This window comes from Choloepus didactylus, chromosome 19 (genome assembly GCF_015220235.1).
Source record: "Choloepus didactylus isolate mChoDid1 chromosome 19, mChoDid1.pri, whole genome shotgun sequence".
In the NCBI taxonomy this organism is placed as follows: domain Eukaryota; kingdom Metazoa; phylum Chordata; class Mammalia; order Pilosa; family Megalonychidae; genus Choloepus; species Choloepus didactylus.
Window position 1 is genome coordinate 54,679,223 of NC_051325.1, and position 19,586 is coordinate 54,698,808.

The 19,586-nt window shown below is 44.8% G+C and overlaps 1 protein-coding gene across 2 annotated transcripts in view; it reads right to left on the reverse strand.

Annotated features, from left to right (window-relative positions):
- The window catches only part of ATP9A (ATPase phospholipid transporting 9A (putative)), a 137,125-nt gene that overhangs the window by 30,213 nt on the left and 87,326 nt on the right, over window positions 1-19,586 (reverse strand). For both annotated transcript variants that reach the window (XM_037812484.1, XM_037812485.1), the window contains exons 14-15: window positions 16,235-16,447; window positions 4,108-4,269 (exon numbers count right to left, since the gene is read on the reverse strand). In XM_037812484.1, coding sequence (XP_037668412.1) covers window positions 4,108-4,269; window positions 16,235-16,447 — 375 coding nt within the window. The remainder of the gene's footprint in view (window positions 1-4,107; window positions 4,270-16,234; window positions 16,448-19,586) is intronic.

Sequence of the window (19,586 nt, forward strand, 5' to 3'; positions counted from 1 at the left end):
GACCTGTTCTTGCGGCAGGAAGACATGGGGCCACATCTCATCAGATGGCATGCGTCTGGGAACGCGAGTCCTTTACACCTAAATGAGGCGAGGTGTATCCCACTCACTTATTCCAAAATGGTTGAAGTCAGGCACTGCTCAATGATGAGTCAACACTCAAATGACTTTAGCAGAGCCCAAGGCCCCAGAACTTATAAATACAAAGGCTGGAACAAAATTAAAGTAATTGCATGAGAGATCATGGCTCCAATTCCCTGGGAAACAGCCCCCCAGGGCTGACGCCACTACTTCCAGATCAAGGATGTCCTTGACATCAGATGTGCACTCAAGGTGTGGCTTAGAACCAGGGGTTAGACCGGGTGTGGACCAGCGGGAAAGCAGCAGCTGTGTGTGTGGGAAAGCTCCCTTCCCACTTGAAAGGTGTCAAGAACACAGAATCTGGAAGCATCTACTGGCATCTGAGGCATAAAAATCCCTTAAAATTCATCATTTTCAAAATGATCTTACTGGATCATCACAACAGCAGCCTTCTGCCAGGGGTGGGCAGCCTGGAGGAGGTGCCCATGAGCCCCTCTGGGTACCCACGCCCTGTGTGGCCCCCTCTCGGAGGGGGCCAGACTGAGTGACATGCTTCCCAGGATGTAACTTCTGGGGGTAGGTTACCAACGGCTGTGACTTCTGTCCTGCTCACCCTCTCTCGCTTGCTCGCTTTGAGGATGCCGGCTGCCTTGCCATGAGCTGACCAAAGAGAGGCCCATGTGGCAAGGAGTTGAGGGCAGCCCCCAACCTACACCACGAGGAATCGAGGCCCTCTGACCAACAGCCTGCGAGAAACGCACCCTGCCGACAGCCACTGATTTTGTCAGAAGCGGATCCTGCCCCAGCAGAATACTGAGACTGCCGCAGCCCCAGCCAACACCTCGAGACCCTGGGCCAGAGCATCCGGCCAAGCTCCACCCAGATTCCCGACCCACAACCACCAGGAGGTAATAAACATTGTTTTAAGCCACTAGGCATGGGGCAATTTGTCACACAGCAATACATAACTAGCACACCACCCCATGTGATGATGGGTGCTCCATTAGCTTTCAGCCCATCACACCCCAACTCCCAGGTCCTCCAGTAAAGAGCCGGGGCTTGGGAACCAGGCAACCTGGGTTCGAATCCCAGCTCCGCCACTTTCTAGCTGCGTGAACCTTGGCTTGTTTCCTTGCCTCTCTGTACCTCAATTTCTGTCTCTGTCAAATGCCAAGCATGATGCTACCTACTTCATTGGGTTATGGTGAGAATTAAATGAGCTAGTTTGCCTAAATCGCCTAGAACAGTGCCTGGCACACAATAAGCACCATTTAAATGTTGCCTGTCATTAAGGTTAATGTTGTTACTACTCCTGCCGCTGGTGCTCCTGCTGCTCCTTCTACTATTACTAACCCGGAGCTACCCCAGGCACTAAAGTTACAAGGTAAATGATGCTACAAGGAAAAGATTGTTGAAAATCTAGAGAGGCTAGAAGAAGTTATGAGGTGTTCTACCCTAACATAAAAAAAAATAGTAACTGGCAATCACTGCTGAGTGCCGCTGAGTTCAGCACGTAAGGAGCCTACTGCGCGCCAGGCACGAGGGCTGGCCATGATCCCAGCCCTGCCCTCACTCCAGTAGAAAAGTCAGGTGTTGGACATGGAAGCCCACCAGACATAAAGGATTTCAATATGTGATAAATGCTCCAAAGAAAAAGAAAGATGCTACAAGAGTGTGTTTGGAGTCAAGGAATTTGTGCAGCTGAAGCGGCCAACTGCTGGCTGAAAACGCTCTCCTGGCAAGAAGGGGTGGAGCCCCACATGCCCGACAGCCCGCGTGCCAGTGTCACCTTGGTTCCTAGGGCACGAAACACCTGGCCAGGCCAGAGTGGAAGGATTCTCATTTGTTTAAAAAAAAAATTCAGGAAAGAAGACAGCTATTCCAAAGGTTCTCATGATCTGTGGCACAGTTTTCCCAACCAAGCCAAATAATGTGAAGAACGTTTCAAAAGATTGGGAACCATCCCAAAACCAAATTAGATCTGGGATGGGACCAAGTAGTATGCACTGCAAACACCTCTTGGTAATTCTGATAATGGGCCAGGTTTGAGAAGTTACTGAACACAGTGATACACAAATACCAGCTTTTCTGGGTTTCCCAGAATGTAAAGTATGATCTTTTATGAGCAAAAAAGCAAACAGAGAAACAATAAGATATTAATTCAGTCTCTCCAGATTGGCAAGACTTTGAAAGTGGGTGAGGTGGTGGAAAAGCAGGGACACTCAAGTGTTCGGTGGGGGCTGCCACTGATACAAGCCCTTCGGAGAAAAACACTGATGATATCTGGTGGAGCTGAAGATGTGTGTATTCTACAGCCCAGCAACTCTACCTCGGGAATAGTCTACAGGGAAACATGCAGACATGTGCAAAGGAGACCATGAAAGTCAAGGATGCGGACAGCGCATTGCTTCTAACAGCCAAAAGGGGGCAGCAACCTAAATGGCTGCCACTAGGACCTGGAATAGACCTGGAGAACACAGGTGTGTGCACACAACGCAATACTGCAACACAGCTGGGACTAGAAACTAAAATTCAATGAATGAACATGATGCAAGTTTTTAAAAATGTTAAGCAGAAAATAGGAAGTGGAATAATGATGCATACACTACGTTGCCATTTATATGGCAAATAAAAACATGGAAAGCTGTAATACATATTTATACTCAAGCACGTCTGATAACATTATTTTTAAATTCATAAGAATGGTGAACATGGGGTAGGAATGGAGAGGAATGGCATCTAGAAGGGGCAGATGAGGATCCAAAGGAATCCACAATGTTTTATTTCTTTTAAAAAAAAAATGTTAACTACAATACATGCAAAACTATGATGTCTCTCACAAATATAACTTTGAGCAAACAAACCCATTTATATAAAGTTCAAACAGATAAAACTACTCATGTCAGACATCAGGACAGGGGTTCCATCCCTGCAGAAGGGGGTGCAGTGACTGGAAAGAGTCCCGAGGGGGTTTCCGGGGTGCTGGTTGGTCAGGTTCTGTTCCTTGCTTTGAATCCTGGTTACATGGGTATCTTAATGTTGCAAAAACTTGAGTTGTCCACTTATAATGTCTGCATCTTTCTTGGTGCATGTTAAATGTTGATTAAAGTTTCAAAAAATATTAAGAGAAAATCTAAAACAAATGTGGAGATATAATGCTAAGTGATCACTATATTTTTTTCAATGACTTTCTAATTGCACAAATAAAAATAATTTTAAAATATTTAATTAACCAAAAAAGTACACCAGTTGAAATACAATACCAAGAAATGCCTGATCTATATTCATTAGTCCTTTCACTCTAAAACTGGGTTAACCAGATGCTGATCTGCTATCTGGGTGCGATAATGTTCCTTCTGCATTAGGTAATCGTATTCCTTTGTTGGTTGGGGTAAGAGACACTATAGTGTGCCGGTTTGAGTGTATTGTGTCCCCCAAATGCCATTATCTTTGTGGTCTTGTGTGGGGCAGAAGTTTTGGTGATGGTTGGATTTGCTTGGAATGTGCCCCACCCAGCTGTGGGCAATGATTCTGATGAGATGTTCCCATGGAGGCGTGGCCCCGCCCATTCAGGGTGGGCCCTTATCGGTGGAGCTATATAAATGAGCTGACTCGGGGGGAAGAGAGTGCAGCTGGGAGTGATGTTTTGAAGAGAAGCAAGCTTGCTAGAAAGGAACGTCCTGGGAGAAAGCCGTTTTGAGGCCGGAGCTTTGGAGCAGACGCCAGCTGCCTTCCTAGCTAACAGAGGTTTTCCGGACACCACTGGCCGTCCTCTGGTGAAGGTACCCGATTGCTGAGGTGTTACCTTGGATGCTTTGTGGCCTTAAGACTGTAACTGTGTAGTGAAATAAACCTCCGTTTTATAAAGGCCTGTCCATCTCTGGTGTTTTGCATTCTGCAGCATTAGCAAACCAGGACATATAGTAAGAGGGGTTAGAAATGGGTAAGAAAGACTGTCAAGGCACCGGGACACATATAGCATACTTTGGGGGGTTCCCGATTTTAAGTCACAAACTGAAGACAACTCACTCTCACGATTATGCCCATGCGCTTGCTTTCGTAGGTGAAAGGGAAGATTTGCAAGATGGTGAAGTTCAGGACCTGGTCGCCAGGGGTCCTCAGCTGCATGGAAGACTGGTCTCGGCCCACCAGAGTTAAGCCCACACTTTCGGTCCACTGTACCAGGGCCACCTAAAAAAAACACAGGGTCAAAGGCCAGACCCACAGCTGAGGGTCGAGGTTCATAAGTCACACAAATGCATACAAAGGTGGGAGGACGGACAGAGAAAGGTGAAGGGCAAGCGGTCACATCTGTTGCTAGGACAGGCAAGGACTCTGCCCTGTGGACCTTGAAGCCACGGCTGCCCTACCTCCCCACGACTGTGCTGCCCAGGTGACAATATCCATCCCTCTGGGCCTGAGAGGGCTCCCTCTGTACAAGGCGCACCTTATCCTCTCTCCCCAAAGCAAGCCGCATAACCGATGAAAGGTAGAGCGGGAACAGCACAGAACTGAGGATGCACCAAACAAAACAGCAAAATTGAAGTCAAACATCAGGAAAGAAGGAGGGTAAAGCTGGTGAGGTGCTTTGTCTCCAGCCTCATAACTGCTCTGCCAGGTGAGTATCTATGGTAGTCCTCAACCAGGGCGTCGACTTGTCCCCCAGCAAATGTTTGCAGAGGTTCTTGATAGTCATAACCGGGGACAGGGGGAGCATCTACTGGGTCAGCCCAGGGATGCTCCTAAACACCCCACAGTGCACAAGACAGCCCCACAGCGAGGAATTATCTAGCCTTGGTTGAGAACCCTAGTTTATACAGATGAGAAAACTGAGCCTTAGAAAAGTTCAGGAAGTTGCCCAGGATGATACTGCTGGGAAGCAGCAAAGGCCAGGCCAGCCCTGGACCTGCCTGCTGCAAAGTCCCGTCCAGCACGGCACACTGCACTTCCAGGAGACCCCATCTGGGTGGTGAGTTGGAACCTTCTCACAGGCTGTGTCACTGAAAGCCAAATGCACAGGGATCACAAACTCCGAGATAGGGCCAGACAGGTGATGCAAACGAGTGAGGAGGACTGGCTGGGGACGGTGGCCATTGGAAGAGCTCCGGTTTCATCTAAAGGGGCAGCAGCGAGCAAAAGACGTCTCACTGGAATGTGGGCCCGGGGTGGCTAGAGCTTTCTGTTCCTCAAGAGAAACCAGAAATCAATCGGGGCTTTTTCCTGAAAGCTCCCAGCTTTTCAGTGTAAGTGATTAATTTGCATGTTTTAGAAGTCCCGAAGAAAATAAAGCATGCCTGAGGACTGCACCTGTTCCCCCACCTGCCTGCCACAGGGGCATGGCCACAACGGGAAGGGGGAGGCACAGGGATGTAGGAAAGGCCCCCAGCCACGGAAGGCTACATCACAGGGGAGTCTTGCCGACTTCAGAACCACCCATGAGGGAGGAACTACCAACGCCGTGTGAGAGACGCAGACACTGAGACAGAGAGAGCTGACTTGCTCACGGCTGTGATGTGGCTGAGGTGGGATCCAACCTGACCTCTAAGGGAGGGGACCCCAGGGGCAGATAGCGCCGAGCAGGGTCGAGGGTGCAGGTGAGCGGCAGGCCTCAGGCCCGCCTCTTTCGCCATCAGAAAGTTGGCAGCAGGAGCAGCGGGCAGGGGGCACACCTTCCAAAGGCATCCGTGTACTGGGCCTGGAACCTGTGACTCTCCAACCTCAGGTGGCAAAGGGACTGCACAGCTGTGGTTATGGTTAAGGACCTGGAGATGCGGAGGTCACCTGGGGGTTCCAGGTGGGCCAAACGTAATCACAGGAGTCCCTCACAGAGGAGAACCTGCCCTGGCTGTGGTTGGAGAGAGATGTGAGGATGGAAGAAAGGTCAAAGGCATGTGACCCTGCTGGCTTGGAAGGTGGAAGGGGGCCACGAGTCTGGGAATGCGGGCGACCTCTAGAAGCAGGAAAAGGCAAGGGACCCAGTCCCCTGGAGCCTTCAACAGGGACGCAGCCCAGCCCACACCTGGGTCTCAGCCCCATGAAACGGGTTGGTCCTCTGACCCTCAGAACCGTACGATAATAAATCTGCATTGTTTTAAAACACCAGGTTGGATGTAACTTGCTACAGAAGCACTTAACTAATACAGGAAGCTTCCAACTTCAATGTCGAACAAGCTGTCATTCTATTCTGATCCAAGTCGGAGCACACGGTGACTAAAACACAAAAATCAAAAAGAAAAGTCTCCCCCTCCCCTTTCTTTTCATAAAATATAGTCTTTGGGGTGGGGAGAGAGGTGGGTTGGGGAGAGTGTTTCCTTGTGGAGTTGGGGAGAGTGATGAGGGTGAGGTATATGGGAAGCCTCTATTCTATCTGAAATATTATCTTTAAACCTGGTGGTAAGTACATGACTGCTCATTTTAATATTCTCTATAACTCTCTGCGTGTCTGAAATCTTTAATGACTATTTTTTCACTGGAGGAGGTGGGTTGTAAATGGAGTGGCTTTTCCAGACCCTCCAGCACTTGCTTCTGTCTGGCTCGAGCTCCCCTCCCTCCCTCCCACCAAGGGACTCCCCCAAAGTGACAACGAGGCTACATGCACTGAAGCTGGCTCTTTGCTTCTGGGGGATCTACTGCAGAATCACTGGTGTCGTCCTTGGGTATCCTGCTACACCTGAAAGGGGATGGGGTGGGGGCGAGGTAGGGGAGCATCACATCGGGGCTTAAAATTGGGGTTCCACTCCCAGCTCCACCATTAGCTCCCCTCCCTCACTGGGCCTCTGGAAAATAAGGGACTTTAAGTCAATTATTTCTCATTTCTCCTCTGGCTCTAAAATGTCTTTTCTACATCTTTAGTCAGATGTGGACAGAGATCTAATTTGGTATTTACTGCTGACATTAACATTATTATATCTATATAAATATTATATGAATTCACATTCTTTTTCAAGAATAAGAAGCTTAAATGCTCAAAAATTGATTTTGGTGATGAATGCACAACTATGGGATGATACTGTGAGCAAACTTTGGATGGATTATTTGGTGTGTGAGTATATCTCAATAAAATTGCATCTAAAAAAAAAAAAGAGGCTTGACCCTGTTTTGATTAATGTCATTAACTAGTCAACCAGAATTAACAATAACTAGCTTTCAACTTTGACCCAATGGAAGAAACTGTCACACTGACCCTCAATGTTCAAAGAAAGGGCCAAAGAAGTAATGTTTGTTTTGTTTTTGCCATCAGCTGCAAAACTCTGAAAACTCATTCATATATTTATTTGTTCAATTCTACAACTCAGACTTTCAATATGGCCTGTCTTATCTTCTGAATTTTCTTTAGAAGCTTAAAATTAACCAATCAGTGAAGACTGTATACACAAAATAATCCCATCTGTATACCAAAAAAAGCTTGGGTATATGCATGCAGATGTTCATGGGCTGATACACATGAAGAGAAATGCTTCTAGCTTTCAATTTTATCTTTCTAGACCACCAAAATATTTTTAACATCTGCATGCATTTCTTTTATTTTTAATTTTAATTAAGTAAATAAATATCCCAACACTACTCAAGATATTACAAATCCTAGGTATACACAAGCCAAAAAAAAGGCCTAACTAAATTTACGTCCTACTTCACATGCCAATTTAGTAAATAAAGGAGGGGGAAATTCTTCTTTGGATGCCTTCTAATATTATTGTTATTGAAAGGATTTTTTTCATTATTTTTTTAAATAGATGTTATTCATCCCCTTAAAAGCCTGTTTAATTGTCCTGAAAAGATGTGAAAAGTCTGTGATGTGGAGCTTGAATGAGATATATTCAAGAATTCCCCAAACGCAGGCTCTGAACTTCAATGGAGAAAGAATCTGGAACTCCAGAACCGGAAGTGGCTTCCAGGGCTGGGAGGATTCCAGGACTTGGCGAGCCTAGCCCCCCAGGTGAGGACCCCACAGGGCTGTGATGGAGGAAAAGTTGAACTGTAGATCTGAAATGATCAAAAATGACAACTGTTCCTGACGAAGGAGCATGTTTACAGCTTTTAATCATGTTTTCTCCCAGGAGGAACCTACGATCTCCTACCCTGTGTCCCCTCTCCCTCTGGGTCCAGCGTCCTAATCGAAACCTCAGCCGTCCCTGGGGGCTTATTCAACAGGATATGCGCCCTGCGGGGGGTCTTTCATTCGCACCTTCCACTCTCCTGCGCGACTTGAACATATGTCAGCGTTAATTTAAAGCTACTTTCTAACAGAACCTATAAAATCTCCTGGGGTCCCACTGGGCAGAGATGTTTTAGAATCTGGACGCTCACTTATGCTTCTCAATTTGGACAGAGAAAAACATGGGAGGAGTGAATGGAGACAACTGCATTTCCTTTCCAAAACAAGATGATTAGCAAGCAAGGCTGTTTATTGTTTCAGCAGCACCAGGCTTCGGTTCGAAGGAGTCATTCTATATCGCAGAATCCTAAAGGGCTGCAGGCTTTGAGATGCTCTGTCCTAAACAGCCTGGGTCCGGGTCTTCGCTCAGAATTTCTGGATGTCAGAATAGCAGCAGAATAAGAAACTTCATTAAGGTGGATGAATGAACAAAGAAATTAGTTACAAACGAACTCAAACTCAGAAACAAAGGAGGGGGCAGGGGGTGGAAGCTTCTCTCACCGGTTTGTTGCATCTCCTACTTTGGGTCTACCTGGGAAGTCAAAAGGACGGTACACGCCACCTTCCCTTCCTAAAATGCCCATCTGAAGAATTCACACCAGAAGCCATCCATGAAAGGGCTTTTTCTTCATTTGCTGGTCAGCAATAAACTACCTGTGACCAATTTTAATGATTTTCCCTTTGAACGTGGGAATGTGTACTTGGGAAACATGCCAGGTTAGGCTAACTAACCTTGTGCACTTGTCAAAGGCAGGATATACATGGATCACGAGAGCATGTACGATACAGAGACAGGAATCCAAGATCTGATGAAAAGGGCTCTTTGGGGGCATTCGGTAAGATAAATAACCAGGCTCTCAAGGATAGCCAGTCGGCCCTAATCCATCTTTTCAAGATTATAAATCTATCCATGGACCTAAGGTTTTAGTTATTTAATTAAGGAATATATTCAACGGTGAGCCAGGTGGCAGTTTGTTTCCAATGCGAGCAGACATCAGCCAGGGGTAAACTGAGCAGGCCCCACCCCAAGGAGCAGCAGCAGCCCAGCACGGCTCAGCTCCGGCAAGTAGAAACGGGCCCACTATTGCCAGAGCTGATCTTTCTCAAAATAAGCTGATTTTTATACAAAATTCAGTGATTTTTAAAATAGTGCTTCAAATTTCTTCTTAAAAAAAAGAAACAGCATGGAACAAACAGAACGCAGCCTGCTACATTCAGCAATCGGTGGATGACATGGTGGTGTCACAAACTCCCTGATCAAAACTTCCTTAATCCTGTACTCACAATTCAACTTGTTTCATTTAAGTCTGATAAAAATGAGTATTTGGGAAGGAATATTTTAGAATGGCATCATCTCCATAAAAACGTAAATGGTCATTTAGAAATAACTATTAATTTAAGTCCATTTTGGGCCAAGATTAACGAGACGGCACAGAACTTTCCATCTCTGGCCCAGAGAAGAGCTATACCAAGGAAGGCTCATCTGACAGTTTTCTATGAGGTTCCTAAACCACTGTGCAGTCAGGTCTTAAAGAGCCCCCGCTCCCTTCTGAGCAACCAAAACCCTATTTCAAGATTCCATCCTAGTGGTAAATAAATAACATTGATGGAGTATTTTCCTCTTACGTTCCCGACCTCTGTCCTCTGACCTCACTCACCGAGTCCAGGGCAGGGCAATGTGATGGTTAAGCCCCCTCACCCTCCTAAATCTGAATCAGTACTCCGGGTGCCTCGTGCACACATCTGAATGCTGTCATTGTCTACAGGCCTGAAGCTGAAGCTTGGGGTAGGCGGAGGCTTTTAGGAAACTGCATATACTTTATGTTCCCTGGAGATATGAACGTGGCTGTTAAAAAAAAAAACAAAGCAGAAAACAAACCTCACTGTTCCAAAAGGACTGTCAGGTTGCAGGCCCACCCCAAAGCCACGTGCTCAAATTTCCCCAATCGTTTTCCTACTTGCTCTCAAGCAACAAGTTTAGGAAAATGCAAAACAAGACAAATAGTAACTTTTTCATGCACAGTGGGCGATGTGGAAAGAGATTTAATACATCAGGCCATCTACTGCAGCGGTTCTTACGATGGCAAAAAGTGGGAGACCACCAAAATGCGAGGCTTGGGAGACAGAATAAATAATCTGTGGTACAGCTATGCAGTGGAATATAGTGCAGCCATTACAACACTCTTATCCCAGATACTCACAATATACCACGAAGTGAACAGATACAGTATTTGTGATGGTTAAGCCCCTGACCCTAAGTGATCCTATCAAAATAGAATACGAAGTGACACTAAATAATTCAATTATATGTATAGAAGGGAACTAGGAAGGGAAAAATGTCAAAATGTAAAACTGTCACTGTTTTAGGGGATTATGGATGATTCGGTTTTATTTTTTCTCTAATTTTTTATTTTTTTCTATAACAAGCATGTGTCACTTATAATTCGAGGGAACAAAAACTAAAAATAAAAATGTTTCTAGATGAGCTGTATCTTCGCTGCACTTCTACATCACACCTGTCTATGTTACTGTCACATCGTGCAGCTCCAAGGGGATACAGGAATTCTCTCCATCAACAGACACTGCTGTCAGGAAAAGAAAGGCAGAGACCCATGGACGTGTCTGCCCATCTCTTAATGGCCATTTGCAAGGGGGTTGCTAAGGTTACTGTGGACTGGAAAAGAAATACATTCTTTTTGATCTTCCTTTCTAAGGATATTGTTTTATTTCCTTGCTGCTAAAACAAATTCCATACAATGGATTGGTTTAATATCAGGAATTAACAGGCTCACAGTTGCAGAGGCTAGAAGGCTTGCTTCCATTGTGGTTAGAATCTTCCGGCTGGCAGGTGATCTTGGGGTTACTTGGCTTTCCCGTCACATGGCAATTTCCTCTCCGTTCTCTCCTGGGTTCTGCTGACTTCCAGCCTCTGGTTGCTCCCTGAGGCTTCCTCCCTCTGTGCCTGACTTTCATTCTGCTGATAAAGGACTCCCTGACAGTTTGAATTAAAGCCCAACCTGACTCAGCTGGACCACACCTCAATTGAAGTAGCACCTTCAAGAGATCCTATTTACAGTAGGATCCAGTTTAGAATGCGGACCAAGGCCAAACACCTGTCCAAACCGGGGAACACAATTCAATCCACTAGAGGCAGGATCCGGAGAGATGGGTGGGGAAGACAAGACACCCAGAAGGTAGGCATTTGGGGGCTGGCAGAACAAGGTTTCTTATCACCAACTTGGAAGCTTCCCAAGAAAGAAAAGGAGGATGCAATCAAAACCAGTTCCACTGAGCTTGGAAGCTACACTAGCTCAGCAGGAGACCCAAAAAGGCTAGAGTAGCTGGGAATGACCAGAGATTCTTAAGCATCCTGCAGTGTCAGTCCCAAGTTCCCCAAACACAACTACCTTAACTGTGCAACATCTCATGAGTTTACAGTGCACTTTCACACTATCATCCACAGGTAGGGAAGTGGTATTGTGGGCTTACAGGTCTGGCTCTAGGCGTGGGCGAGCTGGTTTAACCTTACCAACCATGTGATCTTGGGAAAGTTCTTTAAACAACCTACGCTTGATCTGCAAAACAGGCACAATCATACTAACTCTACGTTGTGAAATGACACCCACAGCACATAGGTATTCAACGAATGGCCAATTTCTGACTGCCATCAGTACCAGTGTCATCATCATGGACCTGTGGGGTCAGTAGTATTAGCCCTTCTGTACCTACGAGGAGGCTGCGATTCAACGACGGAAAGGCAATTTGCTAAAATCACAGCTAATGGAGTCAGAACCTGGAAGTTAAACACATGGCCAGTGATTGTACTGGGGGGTAAGCAATGGGATCTCCTTAGCTTTAATGGAATTTAGTGGAATGGAGGGTCATGAAATGCAGACTTTAGAGAGTAAAGGACGACACAGCAAGCCAATGATTTAGTACAACTCTGTCCTCCACTAAGCTCCTCGTGCAGTGACACTCCATGTACTGGTGTACTTCCAAAACTGAGTTGCCAAAAGCAAGATGTCTTCATTTATGTTTGTGTTAGTGCTTTAAATTTTTAAAATATATTAATAATTAGAGGGTAAGGGAAATTCTTATATATGCAAAGAATTATTTCTGCAAGGATTCTCAGATACTGCTAAGAGTGGGTGCCTCAGACCTGGGAGAGGTAACCTGGGGGAATGGAGGTCTTGGGGGAGAAGAGAGGCTTACTTCTCACTCTGCCTGAGCATGTGCAACCTGGAGAAAATTCTGTGTGGCTACCTTTAACTTGTCAGTAATCGATCTTTCTGCAACTACAGAGCTATTCAAGGCATGGCCCAATACATCAAGAAACTTTCATACTTGACGTATTCACACTCCCACACACTCATACACAACATATCCACACAGGCACACCCAAATCCACAAATTTACACACATACTACACATACACTATGCATGTGCACACACTCACAAATACTCACACCTACACACATACAAAAACACATACACGTGTGCACACATAAATTCTACAAGAATATGAAAATCGTATGACTTTCTAAAGGGCATTACTTATACTCAATTCACTGCCTTCCTGTTCAGTGATATATATTCAAATATATTTCTATGAATACAGAGAGGGAGCAATATGTGTGAGCATGCATGCATGTGTGCATGCAGATGTACATATAGATATACATACATATACACAGATAAAAGATAAATTTAGGGGAAAAATCTGGGAAAATCTACACTAGAACATAAACAGTAGTCATTGCTAGGTGGTAAGAATTAGAGTTATCTTTGTCAACTTTTGGAATCTGCAATCTCTACTTCTCCTGTAGTGAGAACAATATTACTTGTGATTTTAAAAGCTTAATTTTTTTTGCAATATGGGAGATTTCATGGAAAAGACAAATGAATTATTCATAGGCTGGGTTCTAACTGCTCTGAGGAGGAACCTTCTTGACTGCTAAAGCCAAGAAGCAAAAGCTTTACAAGTTGCATCATCATGGCAACCCCTGCCCTCTTGCTCTCTCCCCCACCCTCACTGCTCCCAAATATCCTGGAAATGATGGAATGCTCTCAGGGTTGAAACTGCTTGCTCGAGCATCTTAGGACGGCTGACTTATCTCTGGTCAGATCACACATGCTTCATTTCCCCTGTGAGTTACTGTATGGCGGCGCACAGGACCCAGCATCCCTCAGGCTGTAATCGATAGCTGCAAAAAGACACTTCAAGGCTTCCAAAGTAGAATGTGCACAGGAAACAAATTTAGGAAATCCTGCTTTCTGTTACAGGAAATGAATCCTATGCCAACTGGTAAGAATTACTCCAGTGGCTCCAAAATAAAATGAATACTGGTCTCTGTATGTACTCCACCAACTGACCTTGCCTAGAATAGCAGTGTTTTACTGATACAGAATTTCAAAGGTAGGATCCTAGACCCAGCCAGGCCGATGTGGAATCCTACAGGGATTTGGAAACAGTACGGCTTTCTGAACGGTTTTCCTTCAGCTAGATTTAGCTTCCTTTTTGTCATGTGATGTGATTGTGTGCATAGGCATATTTATATTTTACAGTACACATCATCTGAAAATACTTTAGAAGGCTGATCGCTGAAGTATTAAATATTAAAGTGGTTACACCTTTAGTAGAATTATAGTTGACTTTTTTCCTTTTACGTATCTAAATTTTCACATCTTCTACTATGAACATGAAATAATTGCACAATAAAAAATAATAAAGTTGAAGAGAAAGATACTAGTAAGGTAACACTGACACCTGAACACACTAAAGACCAGAGGAAAATTCCGCTTTTTTTTTTCAATCAGTACTCAGAATCCTACAAGCACAAGACGAATCTGAATCCAAGTGCAATTAATGGACAAACGAGTTAAAAGACCATTCACCTTGAGAAAAGGGAGCTGAGAAGCCCAAAGCATTGCATGAAAGATTTACCCTCATGGAAAAATCTTTGCACAGCCCTGAAACAAATATATCCAAATTCAGTGGGAACACAGCAGTGTGGGATGGCATTAGAGACTGTACATATGCACGTCAATAGTACATAAACTTATCAAGAAACCACAGGCAGGGTGCTGATCAGCTCATCAACATCTGGAACTTGTTCAATTTTAAATTATATCAAATACCCACAAGCTCCTGGTTTCCAGTCTATAACCGAGAATATGGTCCTTTCTCATATCTATCCTTCAGTGGAATTGTATTCCCCTTCCCAAAAGGGAAAAATGGGATCAAAGGGACTAAGCCCGGTGAGCCAGAAAAGAGAAGTGATGGTTAAGTTTTCAGTACCAGACACAAGTCCAGTAGATTTGCAGTTTCACATCCATTCCTACTTCCTCCCACCTTCTTTAGGCACACAATTCCCATTTCAAAATTTGACCAGGGGATGCAATATTTTTCACTCCAAAAAAAAAAAAAACAAAACACCCAGTTCAAATCTCAGTGGTGACGGATGAACTGGGTTTGGTAGCTTGAGCTGTTCTACAAACACAATGTGGACTGGAAGGAGGAGTCTCCCAGCTGACAAATTCCACTGCCCAAATAAAGAAGAAAGAAGCAACAGGCAAGATAAAAGACATCCAAGTGTCCCTTCATTTCTGAACTTTGGGGAAAAAATCTCATTGTGCCATCCCCTCACCACCATTAGCCACAGGTTACTCCAGACATTTGTCCAGAGAAGCTCCCTCCTCCTCATAATGATGGAAAAAAAAAGTCCTTGTGAAGTCAGTAGTCTTCAGAGGATACCATCAAAGAAGTGAAAAGACAACCCTCAGAATGCAAGAAAATATTTTCCAATCATATATCTGATAAGGAACTTCCATCAAGAACATGCAACGAACTCTTATTACTCACCAATAAAAAGACAAATAACTCTATTAAAGTGGGCAAAGGAGCTGACATTTCTACAAAGATATACAAACGGCAGTAAGCACATGAAAACATATTAACATCATTAGTCATTAGGAAAATGAAGATGAAAACCACAATGAGATACAACTTCACACCCCTAGGATGTCTATAATCAAAAGGACAGAAAATAACAGGCATTGGTGAGCATGTCGAGAAATCCAAATCCTCATTCATTGCTGGGGGGAATGCAAAATGGTACAGCCACTTGGGAAAACAGTCTAGCAGTTCCTCAAATGGTTAAACATATTTATCACATGACCCGGCAATTATACACCTAGATACATACCCAGGAAATGAAAGGAAATGAAAATATACACCCACACAAAAACTTGTATACAAGCCACAAGCATTCATAACAGAATTATTCACAATAGCCAAGAAAACAGAAACAACCCAAATGCCCATCAATGGATGAATGGATAAACAAAATGTGGTGTATCCATACAATAGAATATTATTTAGCCATAAAGAAGGAATGAAGTCCTAGTACATGCTACAACATAGATAGACCTTGAAAACATGATGCTAAGTGCAAGAAGCCTGTCACAAAAGACCACATATTGTTTGATTCTATTTATAAGAAATGTCCAGAACAGACAAATCCATAGGGAGAAAAAGATTAGTGGTTACCTGGGGCTGGGGTTTGGGGGAAAAAAATGAGTGCGGGGTTTCTTTTACAAGTGAGGAAATGTTCTAAAATTGATTGTGGTGATGGTTGCCCAACTCTGCGAATATACTAAAAACCACTGAACCGTGCACCTTAAATAGGTGAATTGTATGGCACATGAAGTCTTACTTAATAAAGCTGTTTCTTATTTTTGCTTTTGCTTTTTTTAAAGTATGTGGCTTAAACGGAACCTTGTGCCTTTTCAGTGCTGGCTGAGTTATAAAACAAGACCTCTTCCGCTTCCTACTCCAGGACTGTCTCGAGCCCACGACTGCTGCTCCTAGAGGAAGCTTAGGGCCCTGGTGCACCTGAAAAGGGGTCAGCCTGGCTTGGGCCCGCTGACTGCCACCTGCCCTGCAGGTCACCCCTGAGGGACCCGCCTCCTGGTGCGGCAAGCACAGGGCCCGCGTCTCACCTCGTCAGGGCTGGATGCCTGGTACACGCGGCACGCGTCCTCATACTGCTTCTCAGCCTCGGCCTGGTCGGTGACGCCATTGGACTCATACACGGGGGTCACGTTGTGGCACAGTGCAATGGCCTTCGCGGCCTCGTGCACTCGGCTGCTCATGGTGCGCCGGACCTTGGTGGTGGGTGCGGGGCCCTTCTGCGCAGGGGGGTCCTGGGACTGCTGCAGGGAGAGAAAGGGACACGAAGGTGACCAGAGGGACGAAGGGCATCGGCAGCACGAACCAAAGCCAAGCAGAGTTACTGCTTGTCTTTCTACAGTTTCAACACACCTAACTCTTAGGTGCATCTATGGTGACACTGCCATCAAGGACAAATTTTCAGGATTTCAATTATGCGTGGCCAAAAAAAATAAAAATAAAAAACAACAGAATAAAGACAGAAAGGAAAAATTATGATTTAACGAACGTGGGTGATTCTGCCTGTGAACCGTGTGAATCTGTCTTCCTGTGGGTGGTGTCAAGAACCTCCAAAAACTGCAGAGACCTCAATGCACTGAAAGTGATGCCTGCATGTCAGCCAGGAGCTCTCAACCTCAGAACTATCATCATTTGGGGCCGGAGAATTATTGGGGCTGTGGTGGGGGGGGGGTGGTCGGTGCATTGTAGGATGTTTAGCAGCATCCCAGGCCTTTGTCCACTAGATGCCAGTAGTGCCCTCCCTCAGCTGTGATGACCAAAAATGTCTCCAAATATTGCCAGATGTCCTGGGAGGGGGGGGGATCATCTCTTATTGAGAACCACTGTTTGAAATGTACCTTGCTCTTGGTTTAAAACAGTGGCCTCTAATCTGAAGGCAACAACTTCTTCTGGTACTCTGTGGAAATAAACTATCAGTCAACAATGCAAGACAACCCAGCTGGTTGAAATTTACATAAATGGTGCCAAGCATTGCATTTAGAGTACTCAAGAGTGATTCTAACTATGCTCAATGTTTGCCTTCTGTATGACTTCAGATCCTACCTCTTGCCTAAGAAGCAAGTGCCCTGTCGATGCAGGCTTCATCCCTCCATTCGTTCATTCCTTACAACACTTGGCTGAGCGCCTTCCGAGGGCCACACAATGGAGTAAGACCAGGGCAAATGTTTTCAAGCTGTATGGTTAAAAGAGCATTGGGGGTTAAGAAATCTGAACTTTATTTCTGGATGGGCTGCTGAACAGCTTTGTGATCTTGAGCAAGTCACATCTGTTCTCTGTGCCTTGGTTTCCTCATCTGGAAAGGAATGGGGTAGAGGGTTGGTTTTCAACCCATGCTCCACACTGAGTCCAGGAATCCCAAGGAACCTGCTCAGGACCATCAAGTGTACAGGGATGAGAGATGAGAGCAAGCAGATCCATTCCTGTTTGTTACCTATCGGGTGCCATGTAGGCCTTCCTTTGAAAAATTGGTTCTCTTGCCTTTAAATATAATAAAAAATTAAGACCACCAGAGAAAGACCACTTGTTCCTGTTCTGTGACTCAGTGTCCAATAAAATCCCGATATCATCCCATGGCCCACAGGGCTGCCAGATGGACCACTGTCCACTTCTCCAGCCTCTCCTCAGCCCACGTTCCTCCTCGCTCCCTCTGCTGCAGCCACACTGGTCTCCTTTCTGATCTTTGAACCCACCGAGCTCCGTCCTACCTCAGGGCCTTTGCACATGCTGTGCCCTTGCCTGGAACACAGGCCCCTAGATCTCTGCAGGGCTGGCTCGTTCCCTCTCGCCCTTCAGGTCTCAATTCTAATTTTACCTTCTCAAAGAGACCTTCCCTGAGCCCACCCCACCCCCCAAACTCTGTTGCCCCCCACCCTTATCTTCCCCATCGCAAGCCATGCTTCCACCTCACCCTGTGTGCTGCTGTTTTCACTGACTAACACTGGCTTCTTGATCCAATGAGGCTTTCACTTGCTGGACCGTGAGTACGGAGAGCTTGTCTGTGCTGTTCATCATTGTACTCCTAGTCCCTAGGCAGTGACTGGCATATAACAGGTATTTGCTGAGTAAGTGAACAAATTAATAACTTAATATTCTCTGAGGTGGTAGTGGGAGCCCTTGCTTGACATGAATTTTTTTTTTTTTTTTTTTTTTCTATTTTCAAGAAGAAAGAAATATCAAATTCACCAACATCAGTTCCAGGTTTAAAATCACAGCTTTGTTCAGCAGATCACCTGCAATAGTCTTACTGCTTCCATAACCTACTAAATCCTAGATGCTAGAAATGTTTATGGAGTTACTGGATTCTACATCCCATTAAAAACACACTGTATCCAAGAGAGGACAGGCGATCTGATCCTTTAGAATGGCTGCATTTTATGTCCCTGAACATATGGCTGCCCAAAATAGAGACCAGATGGGTTACAAGAAACAAGAAGATGACTTTCATTTAATTTTTTAATACTATTTTTAGTAGCGGCATCAGACTCCTCAGGTAATTAGACAATTACTAAATTATGCTGGTCACTGCGGGGACACACGGTGTTCTGGCTTCCTGCTCTGTTAACCTCTGGTGTCAAGAGGACAAGAGTTTCACTTCCAGGCCAAAGGGCACTGCATGGTAACAATAATTAGAGTAATGAATCAGAACTACAGTTTAAATGAATCATTATCTGCCAAGTGCTTTTAATTATAAAGAATTTAACTCTAAAAATTATAAAGAGCACTGAAGATTTACAGAAAGGGTCTCCCCCCTAAACAGACCTAAATCAAGAACTCGATTTTTTTAAGTTCTGTAATTTATGTTCTAGCCAAGGACGTGTGTCTTCATTTTTACCCACTTTCCTCGGCACCTGGACCAAATTATTATTTAACATTATGGCCAATAACAAGACCTTTGACAAAGTAATTGCTTTGGTTGGCAAGTTTTAGTAACAGTGGCTCTGAATGAGATGCCACAGGCTGAGTTAAGGGTGTCCCTGACAAACTTTTGGACTTTGTAAGCAATCTGATTTTGTGTCTACAGAAGTCAAATACTTCCACTAATATTTCAAATGTGGGAAAACACAGAGCATTTGGGTTTTGTATTCCAGGTGATACGATTCCCAAGCCAGGGGAAGAATGCAACACTAAAGAAATGCTGACAACCAGATTTTCGCAAAGACCTCGCTTTCAGATCAGGGGACCATTTGTCAAGAAATCAAAGCACTTGGGTGTTAGCCCCATAGGCAGTTTAATGTCTGCCCGTTCATTAATTCCTCTCTTAAATCTCTTCCCACTTTCCTACTACAATGTTTCACAGGGGAGGAGGTAGTCATAACCATTGATGCTGAAATTCTCTCTTTCAATTTCCAAATAAAAAGACTCCCACCCACACCAAATGCTAAT